At 40.0% G+C, this 14804-nt stretch overlaps 1 protein-coding gene across 7 annotated transcripts in view; it reads right to left on the minus strand.

Moving 5' to 3' along the window:
• The window catches only part of gpatch2.L (G-patch domain containing 2 L homeolog), a 93546-nt gene that overhangs the window by 26347 nt on the left and 52395 nt on the right, over window positions 1-14804 (minus strand). For 6 of the 7 annotated variants that reach the window (XM_041562546.1, XM_018262599.2, XM_018262602.2 and 3 more), the window contains exons 6-8: window positions 13465-13535; window positions 6074-6113; window positions 2452-2516 (exon numbers count right to left, since the gene is read on the minus strand). In XM_041562546.1, coding sequence (XP_041418480.1) covers window positions 2452-2516; window positions 6074-6113; window positions 13465-13535 — 176 coding nt within the window. The remainder of the gene's footprint in view (window positions 1-2451; window positions 2517-6073; window positions 6114-13464; window positions 13536-14804) is intronic. The other variant, XM_018262600.2, reaches the window with a different exon arrangement.

The following is a 14804-nucleotide window of genomic DNA, read 5'->3' on the forward strand; positions in this document are numbered from 1 at the left end:
ATTGAGAAGACCCCTGACTCTCAAACCGAGAGAACCGCCGACCCGTGTCTACCTTCAACCCGCAGAGTACCTGCAAGTTTTTTTGGCCAGGATTCAGCCTTTTTCAGCAGGATTTGGATTTGGTCGAATCCTTCTGCCCGGCGAACCAAATCCTAATTTACATATGCAAATAAGGGACCGGGAGGAAATCACTTGATTTTTTGTCACAAAATAATTAAGTAAAAAAAAAAAAATTCCCTTTGCATATGCAAATTCGCGAACGATTCAGGGGTTCGACCAAAGCCAAAATAGTGGATTTGGTGCATCTCTAATTTATATAGACTTTTCTAATAAAGTTTACTTAGTTTTAACTTTTCCTTCTCCTTAAAATCTTCTAAATGGTCCAAACACAGAAAATGTATACATAGGTATTCTCGACCTAAACCCAACTCTTCAGGACCCACACACCTGGTTCCACATTGACATTCACCTGCACCCACCCTCGTCTCTGACGTCATGAATGTGGCGATGGGGCAGCGAGTGTCTATAAAAATGGCACCGGTCGCGGGTGGGAAGGGCAGCAGGAAGAGCTCGGCTTGCACCCGCCCCGAATGTTTTGTACAAGTGTTGGCCAGAGCCCGACCCTTGGGTAAACGTATGGGCTTCAGCCAACCTTCCTATTAGGTATAGTATAAAGATTCTTCTTCTGAGGAATTCTAAAAAAAAGCCTTTACTTCCCATCTAAAACGATGTTTTGTTCTTTTTTTGGATTTATTAAACCAATTTTGTTTCTCTCGCTCTTTTTTTTTTTTTTAATGTTTAATTGGTTTATATACTCACTTTATCACTAATTGCGGTGTCAATTTAACCAACAATTTAACGCTTCTTTTTTTAAATCCCAATTTATTAGCAGCTGCTCAAAAATGTAGTAATTAATGGTTTCATTTAATGTTGGCAAACTTGCAACGGTGACAGATAGATATGTTTGTGCTGAATTAGGACCGTTTCCCAAACAGCAGATGACACGTAGCAAAGCAGGATCATGAAACTTATGTCTCCTCTCTGATATTAGCAGCCTCTTCAAATCCATGTGTCAAACAAAGCAGCACTTTTCTATTCCCTTTAGAGATTGTTAGACGGGTTATCAAAATAAAGCATGTTTGTGGCTGAAAAGGACTGACAATATTTAAATTTACTGTATGAAGTCCTGGCTCCAATTCTGGCAGTTAGAATTCCTGTCTAGCTGAAACATTGGTGGGCAACATTACTGCCTGGAAAGGCCTTAAACGACATGTAAACCCCCTCCACAAAAATGTAATCAGTGAACAGACTCTTTAAAATCTTTAGATAACTGCCACTCTGGTTGTTAAAAAGTTAACAGTAAGGCTAAAGCATTCCCTTAATCACTTAGAATTCCTTCTCCTCCTCTAACCCACTCGGCCCGCTCCCTCAGGAATTTGCTTTGGCTTTTGACTTATGAGCATGCTCAGTTTTTCTCAGCTCAGATTATTAAACACACCCTCAAATCTAACAGCCAATGATGAGATAGCATTACTGGTTCCCATAGAAACTGTAGCTGTCTAATCCTATTTTTTTCCTAACTCCCTCTCCTGAGCTCAACTTAACCATTACAATCAAAGTATGTTGTGCCTGTATAAACCTGCATTTTGCTTTGCATGAACTTTACAGCATATCCTGTTTGCAAATGTCAATTTTACTGATGATGTGTCAGAGGGAAAATGGCCGCCGGGTGAATGCTGCTATTTGTTTTAGGAAAATGTGATGGCGCTGGCAGATGGAGCGGGTATATGCAGTACAAATGATGTGGCTCGGGTAGGGAAGATATGCCCAACTTATATACATGGTAGGAAAATGTGGGCTTTACATGTCCTTTAATGGAATTAAAATCAATTTGGAATATATAAAAAGGAGCCTAAAAATGATTAGTTAGTCTATACTTCATATACTGATTAAGGAATCCAATAAAAGAGTGCCTCCACTGGCCAAACATCACAATTAAAGGGGCTGTCCACCTTTAAATTAATTTAGTATGTTCTGAGATAATCTGAAATTGATTTTCATTTTTTATTATTTGTGGATTTTGAGTTATTTAGCTTATTATTCGCCAGCTCTCCAGTTTGCAATTTCAGCAGTTCCAGAGACTGGAACATGAATAGGAGAGGCCTGAATAGAAAGATGAGTAATAAAAAGTAACAATAACAAAAACAGAGCATTTGTTTTTCAGATGGGGTCAGTGACCAATATTTGAAGGCTGGAAAGAATCAGAAGAAGGCAAATAATGAAAAAACTATTAAAAAAAAAAGATTAAAAAGTTGCATATGCAAATTAGGATTCGGTTCGGTATCTTTCGCGAAGGATTTGGGGGTTCGGCCGAATCCAAAATAGTGGATCCCTACTGTTAAGATGGTCAACTTTCAGCACAATGAACCAAATGGTAGAACAAAGACTTACCGACTGGCTGTTTTCACAGAGCAGTTTTTCTTATGGCCTCGGTCCGAACGATTATCTCGTAAAAGCTGTATAGGAGAGAAGAAATTAATAATTCAGGATAGAGAGTTGTAATCAAGAGATCTATAGAGAATTAATGAAATCACGCATTAAATTGTCCCGAAAACAATGATACATCACAGATACATCAGGGATACTAAGCACATATTGTAGGCTGGACTATGCAGTAATAATAATGGGCAAGACAGAGCCAATTATTTTTCAATACTTGGCTCAGATTTGCAGAATATTTTCTTTTTTTATGGTACTCATCATTATTTTCCTCCCAAAAAAAAGCAACCAATATAGTTTCCATTTTCTGTGCCCCTCCTTAATAAACTAAAACCACACGAACAGCCTCTTTGAAATCTTTAGATAACGGACACTCTGGTTGTTAAAAGGTTTTACAGTAAGCCTGCAGCATCCCCTTAATCACTTAGAAATCCTTCTACTTCTCTAACCCACTCTGTCCCCTCCCTCGGGAACCATTTCTCCTGAGCTCAGCTTAACCATTACAGTGCTCAAACCCAGCAGAACTTTTTATCATGTATGTTGTGCCTGTGTAACCCTGCATTCTGTATTGCATGAACTTTACAGCATACATGTCTCAATGTTACTGATGATGTGTCAAAGGAAAATGGCCGACAGTTGTAAGCTGCTATTTGTTTTAGGAAAATGTGATGGCGCTGGCAGATGGAGGGGGTGTATGCAGTACAAATGATGTGGCTTGGGTGAGGGAAGATATACCCAACTTATATACATGGTAGGAAAAACGTATCTGCTGATGCACCATTTCTGCTAGTGAAGCGCTGCAGCTCCTCTTCACTTTCTCCTGTTACAATCATTTAGGTTGTTTGCCTGATCAAAAAGCAGCCTTAACTGTGATGGTTTCTCTTACTGCATCCACATGCCAATAAGATGGATCCCTTCTAGGATTGGCCCATGTATGGGCTTCTCTACAATTGTCTAGATTCTGTGGCATGTCACTTCCAGCATGTTACACATAAAGGAATATAGTTCATTTGCCACAATGCTCTCAGCATGTGATTACAGGCATAGATCATACCACTCTCACCATTTGTCAGACTTACAGGCCTGTAATAACAGCATGCCAGATGAATGCAAGCTGGAACTCCCAGAAACCTGAGCCAATAGTTCAGAGACAGACTTTGGTGTGCTGAAGGATTCAACCTTCCCAGCCTACTTTTTTTTAGCAAGATCCTTCGGAACTTTTAGTACTTCTGCTAGCCACAGTCCGTAGCCTTGCTGTTATGTGAATTCAAAACTCTGGAAAACTGACATCAAAGAGAATTTTTATATAATATAGGTAGGGATGCAATGAATCCAGGATTCTGCCTCAGGGTCGGACTGGGGGGCCTGTGGCCAATTGGGGTTGCTGTCCAGGGCCCCCCTCTGTACCCACCCGGCCACCGCGCCACCCCTGCCGTGTGCGCTTGTGCAGACGTGTACTGTATTTTACGGGCGGCACTGGCAGGAAGGAGTGTTGTTGCGTGCGTTTGTGTGCTGGCGCCCGAAGCAGGAAGGCGCCTGGAAATTGCACATCTGGGTGCGGATCTGGGCCGGCGGGGCCCACAAGAGCCAGGGGCCTACCAGGTTTTTTCTCGGTGTCCAGCCAGCCCAGTCCGACCCTGTTCTGCCTTTTTCAGCAGGATTCGGATGAATCCTTCTGCATGGCCAATCGGAAATCACGTGAGTTTTTAATGTTTTCCCCTTCCCACCCCTAATTTGCATATTCAGTGCATAGGTATAGGATCCATTATCCAGAAAGCCATTATCCAAAAAGCTATAGGAAGGCCTTTTCCCATAGGCTCTATTTTAAACAAAAAATCCAAAATTTTTAAAACTATTTCCTTTTTCTCTGTGTTAATAAAACAGTAGCATGTATTTGATCCCAACGAAGATATAATTAATCCTTATTTAAGACAAAAGCAGCCTATTGAGTCTATTTAAAGTTTTGGGTGATTTTTAGTAGATTTTAGGTATGGAGATCCAAACAACAGAAAGATCCCTTATCTGTAAAACCCCAGGTCCTGGGGCATTCAAGATAACAGGTCCCATACCTGTACCGATTTATGAATTGTTTTAAAATTTTAATTAAGAGTTCAGATTTATTTTGATATTCGGCTACAACTTTTGTCAATATTCCAGCCAGAATGAGAACAGATTTGGTACATCACTTAATTTGACATCCCTAAACTAAAAAAATAAATAAAATGTAACTAAAGAAATGTCTTGTAATTTGTAAAACACAATATACTGTTATATTTCAATCAGAAACAATACTACTGGTTTATGTGAATCTAGTGCACTCCACTGGTCATTAATAAAAAGATCTTGTTTGCTTTAAGCCAAATGTGTAGTTATAAGTACAGGAATTTGACCCATTATCCAGAATGCTCAGGATATGGGGTTTTCTGGATAACGGATCCCATACCTGTACTGACTCTTTGCAGAAAGCAAAACTGTCATAACAGCTTTAGAATACACGCTAAATTCTCTCATGAAATTCAGTGTGGGTATTATCCTGCCAGAAGGTAGAATAGGTGTAAATAGTCCTGCCTTGTAAGAATAGCACCTCTGTATTGTGCCTTAAAGGAGAACTAAAGCCTAATTAAAGAAGTAGCTAGAAATGTTGTACATTATGTTTTGTGCTTCTGTACCAGCCCAAGGCAACCACAGCCCTTTAGCCGTAAAGATCTGTGTCTCCAATGATGCCCCAGTAGCTCCCCATCTTCTTTTCTGCTGATTCACTGCACATGCTCTGTGCTGCTGTCACTTACTGAGCTTAGGGACCCACTCACAATATACAGTACACATAGAATAGAAATGTCACAATATAAGGCTGATTAGTAATTAATACAGATAATTACTACATGGCAGCACAGAAACCAGTGCAATTAGCATCAGAATTTAATAATCAGCAAACCTGTAGCATCAGCTTATATTACAGGGGAAGCTCATTTTCTGCTGGATAATTAGTGACGAGCCCTAAGCTTAGCTTCTCAACAGCCAATCAGAGCCCACTGAGCATGTGAGTGTCACAGACACTTTCCAAGATGGTGACCCCCTGTGACAAGTTTGAAGTCCTGGATCATTGCTGCTATTGACAAGCTCAAACTTAATATCTTTACATCTTTAATATCTTTACATAGCTGTGGTTGCCTTGGGCTGGTACAGAAGCCCAAAACATAATATACAACATTTCTAGCTACTTGTTTAGTTAAGCTTTAGTTCTTTAAATGATTTTTCACAGACTAGCATAACCCACAGCGACCAATGTTTTTGAACAGATGCTTTTAAACAGTTAACCAGTAAATGCTACCTGCTGATTGGTTGCTATTAGTTACTGCTCCTGTGCAAACTTAGTGTCTTTTATTACATAACTAAATTAATGTATATCGATCCAAATTACGGAAAGACCCAGGTCCTAAGCATTCTGGATAAGAGGTCCAATACCTGTACTTCATTTTCCCAAGTGTTTTCTTTAAACTGGAAGTCTCCTGTCTATAACAAACTGCTCCAGTTTCACCATCAGAACACCCAGAAAGGGTTAATATTAACTCACCTGGCTGTGATCCTTTCTGGCCCCGGGACTAAACCAGTGACTGAAAGAAAAATGGAACAAATTAGGAGTTAATTACTTAGCCAAGTCATGGGCTTTCACATGATTGGGCAGTGAGTGCTTTCGCTGTACTGAGCCAACACAACTTGCAGGTAGCCCGCTTCTGCATGAATGCATGCCACTAGCATACTGCGGTTCTGCATGAGTGTGCTTGTATTAAAAGGGGTGGTTCACACTTATATTCACTTTCAGTCTTATAAAGACAATTCTATTTTGAAAGAAAATTGCAGTTTCTCTAAATTAGTTATGGTTTAAAGGGAAACTATACCCCTGAACAATGTAGGGCTCTATAAAAAGATATTGCATAAAACAGCTCATATGTAAAACCCCGCTTCATATAATTAAACAATTTTCATAATAATATACTTTTTTAGTAGTATGTGCCACTGGGTAATCCTTAATAGAAAATTGCCATTTTAAAAAATAAGGGCCGCCCCCTGGGATCGTACGATTCACTGTGCACACAAACATACCATACAAACCATACATGTTAGGTCACATGAGCCAATTAACAGACAGTTTGTCTTTTGCTTCTACACTTCCTATTACAGTTAGAGGGTTATTTATAAAAGTCCGAATTTATCTCAATATTTTCTGAAAAACCTCAGACCAAATTCGCACAGGTTTTAATACACTTTCCTGAAAATTTGATTTGCGGGGAAAAAATCCGGAAAAATCGTGACAAATCAGATTTTCACAATTTTTTTGGATTTTGTAATTCGATTTTCACGATCCGGTTTTTCACCCGAAAACTCTGAATTTTGCCCAAAAACTCTGGGTATTGCCAAAAACCCAGCGAACATCAGAAACTCATCAGGACTTCTCCCATTGACTTATATGCAACCTCGACAGGTCTGAGATGCTGGATTTTCAGATTCAGACTTTTCCATCTTCGGGGTTTAATAAATTCCGAAAAATTTGTGATTTTTTTTAAAAGTCCTGTGATTTATTTATTTATTTTTTAAATAAAATCGATTTTTTACATTTTTTGCATTCGGAAATTAGTAAATAATTAGAGTTGTAGTATTTCTGGTCAGGTGATCTCTGAGGCAGCACACAGACCAGTGAACTTTTGGTTCTGCAGCTTTTCCCATGTACCCAGGCTCCTTGTGATGTCTTTTTTAGCCATGGAGTCTCTGGAACTGGAACTAGAGCCTCATATCGGCCCTCAGACTGCTGGTTTAACAGACCAATGACTTGCTTGACTCATACTCAACTGGCTCTAATTATGCACCCATAATTAAATTTTATTCTAAGCAGGAATCTGCCAGTGCCACCCTGTTACTGTAATACAGAAGAGGCCATTGTGATTGCCCCCGAACATTTTTTTAAAATATAATTTAAATATACTTGCCCTTTAATTCAAAATAAAGGATATGCCTCTTAAACCTCAAGCCCATTATATTTCCCCTTTAATCCTAATGGCGTTGGCGCACACTCTCTCTCTTTAACAGCTGCGCGCATTAGAACAAGCTTTAAACTAGTAAAAGATTAAAAGACTGGTCTCCATTTAGCCTTATGTATTGGATTTGCAATCATGTAAAAGTGCAGCCCAAACGACTAACATTTATTGGATTTGTAATCAAGTCAAACACGGAGGCGAAGATTAGGTTTGCCTTTGCCGTCTGATACATGCCCAATATGAATATATTGTGAGTTTATTTAAAGGAGAACCAAACACTAAAAATTAATTTGGCTAAAATGCCTTATTTTATATACTGAACTTATTTCACGAGGCTAAAGTTTCAGCTTGTCAATAGCAGCAATGATCCAGGACTTCAAACTTGTCACAGGGGGTCACCATCTTGGAAAGTGTCTGTGACACTCACATGCTCAGTGGGCTCTGATTGGCTGTTGAGAAGCTAAGCTTGGGGCTCGTCACTAATTATCCATCAGAAAATTAGGTTTGTCTGTAATATAAACTGATGCTACAGGGCAGATTATTTAATATTAATATTTAATATTAGATTATTAAATATATTGTGACATTTCTATTCTATGTGTACTGTATATTGTGAGTGGGTCCCTAAGCTCAGTAAGTGACAGCAGCACAGAGCATGTGCTGTTAATCAGCAGAAAAGAAGATGGGGAGCTACTGGGGCATCTTTGGAGACACAGATCTTTACTGCTAAAGGGCTGTGGTTGCCTTGGGCTGGTACAGAAGCACAAAACATAATGTACAACATTTCTACTTACTTCTTTAATTAGGCTTTAGTTCTCCTTTAAGCAAGGGAACGGGCGCCCATTAAGGTTGTACGGCCCTGGGGCCATTCTCTTATAAAACTGCCCATTGCTCCTATGCAACATGTGACTTTACCTATCCATTTGTTTGTTGATGATTAGACCATACTGTGGGGCTAGGGAGACCTGTTGGGAGAGGACAACATCTTTATGGTAAGACTGGGCTCTGTAACCTGCCTAATAGATACTGGTTGAGCAGCCGTCGTATAAGTCCCCCATACACTAGCTATTAAAGAAGAAGGAAAGCTACAGAGACCATTTATTGCCAACAGATTAGCTGCAATAGTGCAAGTTATAACACTGTATTTATTCTGCAGAACACCTGAGTAAACAGCTCTAAAAGCTGTTTGTTTAGGATAGCAGCTGCCATATTAGCTTGGTGTGACATCACTTCCTGCCTGAGCCTCGCCCTGCTCACTCATAGCTCTGGGCTCAGATTACAGCAGGGAGGGTGAAAGGGAGGGAGAGGAACAAACTGAGCATGCTCAAGCCCAAGCCCTGGAGGTTTAAGCTGAAAACAGGAAGTCTGATACAGAAGCCCATGAGTACACAATAGAAGGAAATGTGGTGTTTCTTTTGACAGAGGACTCAGTAAAGATTTACTGGTGTATTTATATAGACCTTTCTGATAAGGCTTATTTAGTTTTAGCCTTTCCATCTCCTTTAAAGGGGTTGCTCGCCTTTAAATTAACATAGTAGAGAGTGATATTCTGAGACAATTTGCAATTGCAATTGCGAATTAGCGTTGTCCTGGCGAATCTACCTCCGGCGAAGTGTTGCGAGGTGAGCAAAGCCAGCGCTGGCAATCTCCGCAGGTTAGTGAATTTGCCCCTATATCTCCCCGAAACTGAGCATATGTCTCTGCGCTAAACGTGAACCACCCCTTTAAGAGCGTGTTATATCTCAGCAGATAAGTTTGGGGAATTATCTGGCGGTAGATTCTTGCCCTATTGAAGCCGAATTTAGCCTTAACCCCTCCCCCACCCTGCATAACAGATTCCTTGCTATAAACCAGTTACCAAAAAGGCTCTTTGTTATAGCTGTAAATTCATGAGAATTGATGCCGGCCATTAATCTCAGATGCAGAACCCAGTCAAACGCTTTGTGAAACTCCAAGTCTGACATCCACATTATTTCGCCAGTCAAGCGTATCTTATTCCAACGCACAGCGTAATTAATTGCTCCTGCGTTTAACCACTGAACTGGCTATATTTGTACGGGATGTAAAGTGCTCTGACCTTTTGCATAAAATTAACAGTCCCAAAGGACAGATAACAATAAGGCCATAAAACAAAATAAAAAAAAAAAACACCAGTTTTCAAAACAGATTTATTAAACGTCATGTGACCCACTTTCCACCTCCCCCAATCGATAGCTCTTATAGGATTGCGGCAGCGACACTAGATTTGTTCAGAAAATGATGACGCATTAAAAGAATGAAAGCGAATTGTGTGTTAAGACTTTAGAGACTGGACATTGAGAAATAATACTAATCATGTGACCACCCCTTCTCCCCTTTTATTGCTTTAATTAATGGCAATTAATGATACACAGGCTGAGGCGACGTATTCGAAAGAGCTGTGGCTTTCATTGTTCTGCTTGAACTAAATGGAATCATCTACAGGTATAGGATCCGTTATCTGGAAACCCATAATCCAGAAATCTTCAAATTACGGGAAGGCTGCCCTCCCATAGACTCCATTATATTGTAATTTTTAAAAAAAACATTATTACAGAGAAAAAGGAAATAAGTCCCTTTACTGGATGCAAACTAACATGTAGAGGGTTATTTACTAAACTCTGGATTTTTTCTGGTCAGGCTTTTTTGGGAAAAACTCATATTTTTCATTTTTTTTTTCCAAAAACTCACCTTTTTAAAAAATGTATTTAAGCCCGAATCCTAAAATCTGCCATCTCAGACCTGCTGAAGTTGTGTAGAAGACAGAGGTCCCTATGCTAATTGGAAGTGATTGTGGTCTGCGCTGGGTTTAGTCCGAAAATCAACATTTCGGACAAAAACTCTAAAAAATTCTATGATTTGGTAGGAAAAGCAAGAGAAAAAACCATATGATACGATTTTTCATAACATTTTTTTGGCTTTTTCCCTGAACCGATTAATTTGAGCTTTTTAAATAATAAAGAAGATCAAATCGGCTATGGGAGTTTGGTCGTGGTTTTTTTTTTTTAATCCAAATAATGAGATACATTTGGATTTTAGTAAATAACCCTCAAAATGAATTCTAATTGGAAGCAAAAACAACCTATTGGGTTTATTTAATGTTTACATGATTTTCTAGTAGACTTAAGGTGTGAAGATCCAAATTACTGAACGATTCATTATTCAGAAAATCCTGGGTCCCAAGCATTCTGGATAACAGGTCCCATACCTGTATTTGTATAAAGCAATCTATTACACCAGCCAATAGAGCAACTGAGCAGGCGGGTGCCCTGTGGGTATAGGCGATACCTGTGTAATTGTCAGAAATAAGAGAGAAATTACCCCAGAATGGTGCTATTTTCATGGAAGCTGCACCCTAGGGTGCAACATAAGCAACTGCACTCACTATAGGTTACACCCTGCAGGGAATTTAACTTTTCCTTTTAAGGGCATCTATCCCCAAAACACAGCTTGTTATGGAAGGTTTGGTATTTGGCTGTATGTAAAAATTATAGATTCCTATGACTTCATTACATGGATAGGTTGGCAGCACGGGGCTCTTAAAGGAACAGTAATGATTTATTGAACAAGCAGGTTAAATAACATACTGTATACAGGGCAGGTCAATAGCAGTAAACTGAATTAGCAGTACTGAAAGCAGTTCATAAAATTCCTCTTATATACAGAGGCACATAACTGATCACAGAGGGTATTGGGAGCACACTCAGACATACACAGACACACAATGCAGAACTTGTAATGCAAAACAAGTTTTGCATTACATTTCAACTTACTTGGCCCCCTCAGTATTGGCTTATCACACTTGAGGTTTGAAACATGGAGCTTCTATCCTTCTTAGAAACTTCGCCCAATTCAAACACTTGGATTGCTTATTCTAAAGGTGGCCATAGATGTAACAATTACGAAAAGATGTTTCCAGGAAAGATCATTCGTTTCAACACACACATGTACAGCTGAATCATCAAATATACAGAGAGAAACAATAGAATTCTACCTATATCTGACGATTCAGCAATAACAATGGCCGACGTTTGGGTGCCTTCTAGAGTCCTGCGCGGAACCAATTTGTTAAACCCGACCCGCATACTTACCCGCTACCAGACCCGCAACTACCTTATCTGCAACCCGATCCGCGACCATCATGAAACAGGAATTGCTGTCATTGCAAACCGGAAGCGACATCATTAGAAGTTACCGTGATCCGAAAAAAAGAGTAAAACTCCCTATTGAGATGACCCGTGAATCGAACCACAACCTGCAAACCCGGAGAACCGCCAACCTGTGTCTATACCCGCTCCCGAAACTTCTATCTGCAACCCGCAGGTTTTTGTGGGTAACCCGCAAGTAACCAACCCGCTGCAGGACTCTAAGCCTTCAAAGGCACCCAATCAAATTTTCCGTCCAGCCCGATTGACGAGCCGACTGATATCCAAGACTTCTGCCGATATTGGTCGGCTCTTTTCCCAGCATAAACGCACAGAATAAAGTACGAAAATTAGCTTTGTACGATATTATCTGTGCGTCTATGGCCACCTTTACTCACCAGGGTACTAACTACACTAGATCTGCTTGTTGGCTTTTGCTTGGATTGGTGACTGATCAGGTGCATAGATTAAATCATCCCACTTTCTCAATATACAAATCTTTGGGAGTGTGCCCAGATAGGAAAGGCCTGTCTATCAGTAATGAGCTAGTCAGGAATTTCACAACCCATGACCAAACTGGCCCAAAGGCTACCTCTTTGGCAGAGCTCCCCAATCTTTTTTTACTAGTGATGTACAGAATCCAGGATTCGGTTCAGGATTTGGGTTTTTTCAGCAGGATTCGGATTTGGCCGAATCCTTCTGCTCGGCAGAACCGAATCCTAATTTGCATATGTAAAGTATGGTCAGGGAGGGAAACTGCGTGGCTTTTTGTCACTAAACAAGGAAGTAAAAAATGTTTTCCCCTTCCCACCCCAATTTGCATATGCAAATTAGGATTCGGTTCGGTATTCAGCCAAATCTTTCGCGAAGGGTTCGGCCGAATCCAAAATAGTGGATTCGGTGCATCCCTATTTACCCATGAGGCAGATTCAAATGTAAAAAAAAGTTGGAGAACAACACAAGCATGCAAAAAGTTCCTGTGGTTGCCAATTATGGGCTGCGTTTGACTATTGGTAGCCCTTATGAGGACTTGCAGCCTACAGGAGGCTCTGTTTGGCACTTCACTTGGTTTTTATACTACAACCAAAACTTGCCTCCAAGCCTGGAATTCAAAAATAAGCCCCTGCCTTATGGTGATGTCAGAGGAGGGCAGGTCCTGCAAGACTATATCCCTCCAACATTTAGAAGATAGTGGGGAAAAAAGACCAACTGCAGCATTCAGATAAAAGGTCCTGTCCACTGCACAGGTTCATAGTAACCCAAACAAAAACCTATGTAAATGTTCAGCATGAACATGCCAGACCCCCCGATTATCAGTAAATGGGTTATTCAACTTAAATTTAACTTTTACTATGTTTTTTATTGCTCAATTTGGTTTTGTACAGTACACTTCATACTACAAGCCGATCCAGGATAGGGTCCAAATGACCATAGCAACCATTCATTGATTTGAACAAGAGACTGGAATAGGAATAGAGGGGCCAGAATAACAATAAATGTGTAGCTTTACAGAGCATCTGCCTTTTAGATGGGGGTGAGCAACCCCTATTTGAAAGTTGGAAAAGTCAGAAGAAAAATATTTAAAAAAATGATAAAAAAAACAAATAATGAAGACCAATTGAAAAGTTTCTTTGAATTAGGCATTCTAAAAGACACAAAGTTTACAATAAACTGCCCCATTAACCCACTGGAAGGCCTATTGCACAGCTGAGCAGCAGACTCCGTGCCCTGTAGAAAGACAAGTGCAAGCAATGACAGAGATTACTCACTCATGATGATGAGGATCTTGGCTAAAGTGGACCAGCCTCTCAGCGCTGCTAGCTCCTGGACTCGTAATCTGCTGGGAAAGAAGATACCATCAGCACTAGGTTCAAAATTATATATATATATAAATATATACACAATATATTTACGCCTTTGCTTCAAATACAGTAGAGGAATAATAATTATGGGGAGGGGGGGCTGAATTTAACGTAATGGTTTCGGGACACTGATTACAGATTGTCTTAAAGGACAAGGAAAGTGAAACTAAAGAAGTAGCTAGAAATATTGTACATGATGTTTTGTGCTTCTGTACCAGCCCAAGGCAACCACAGCCTTTTAGCAGTAAAGATCTGTGTCTCCGAAGATGCCCCAGTAGCTCCCCATCTTCTTTTCTGCTGATTCACTGCACATGCTCTGTGCTGCTGTCACTTACTGAGCTTAGGGACCCACTCACAATATACAGTACACATAGAATAGAAATGTTACAATATAAGGCTGATTAGTAATTAATACACATAATTACTACATGGCAGCACAGAAACCAGTGCAATTAGCATCAGAATTTAATAATCCGCAAACCTGTAGCATCAGCTTATATTACAGGGGAAGCTCATTTTCTGCTGGATAATTAGTGACGAGCCCTCAGCTTAGCTTCTCAACAGCCAATCAGAGCCCACTGAGCATGTGAGTGTCACAGACACTTTCCAAGATGGTGACCCCCTGTGACAAGTTTGAAGTCCTGGATCATTGCTGCTATTGACAAGCTCAAACTTTAGTCTGGTGCAATAAGTCCATCATACAAAATATGGCATTTTTAGTCATATTCATTTTTGGGGTTTAGTTCTCCTTTAATCCGAAGATGAGCTTTCATGGTAGTGTTGCGGGTGCCCGTGCAATACAGTAATCCATTCTCTACACCAGTAGCCGGGGCCATGTCACGCTTTGTTACAGGACCATGATCACATTATCTCATGGTGGAGTTGACATTTTTATTCAGTTTACAGAATGCTCAGAGTACAGGCAACTTATTTCCTTAGCTTGGGCTGCTGACAACCCGTTCCACACTGTATTAATCTTGTTTACTGACTTATCTTGATACAAATATCAGAAAACTGAACTTTTTATCTGAGAGAGAAAATAAACATTGTGTTGACAGAAGCAGAAGCTATTTTCTGCCTTAAAATTGCTTGTTTACTCGCAGCCTTTTCTAATGGGAAAGAGACTTCCAATAACAGGCTGGATGGGTGCCATATAGATGCTCGTAACAGAGGAATCCAAGAAGTACAAACTTACATTACCAATTTAAGGCTTAAAGGGATACTGTCATGGGGAAAAAAAAATTTTT

The sequence above is a fragment of the Xenopus laevis genome, chromosome 5L (assembly GCF_017654675.1).
Source record: "Xenopus laevis strain J_2021 chromosome 5L, Xenopus_laevis_v10.1, whole genome shotgun sequence".
Classification (NCBI taxonomy): Eukaryota; Metazoa; Chordata; class Amphibia; order Anura; family Pipidae; genus Xenopus; species Xenopus laevis.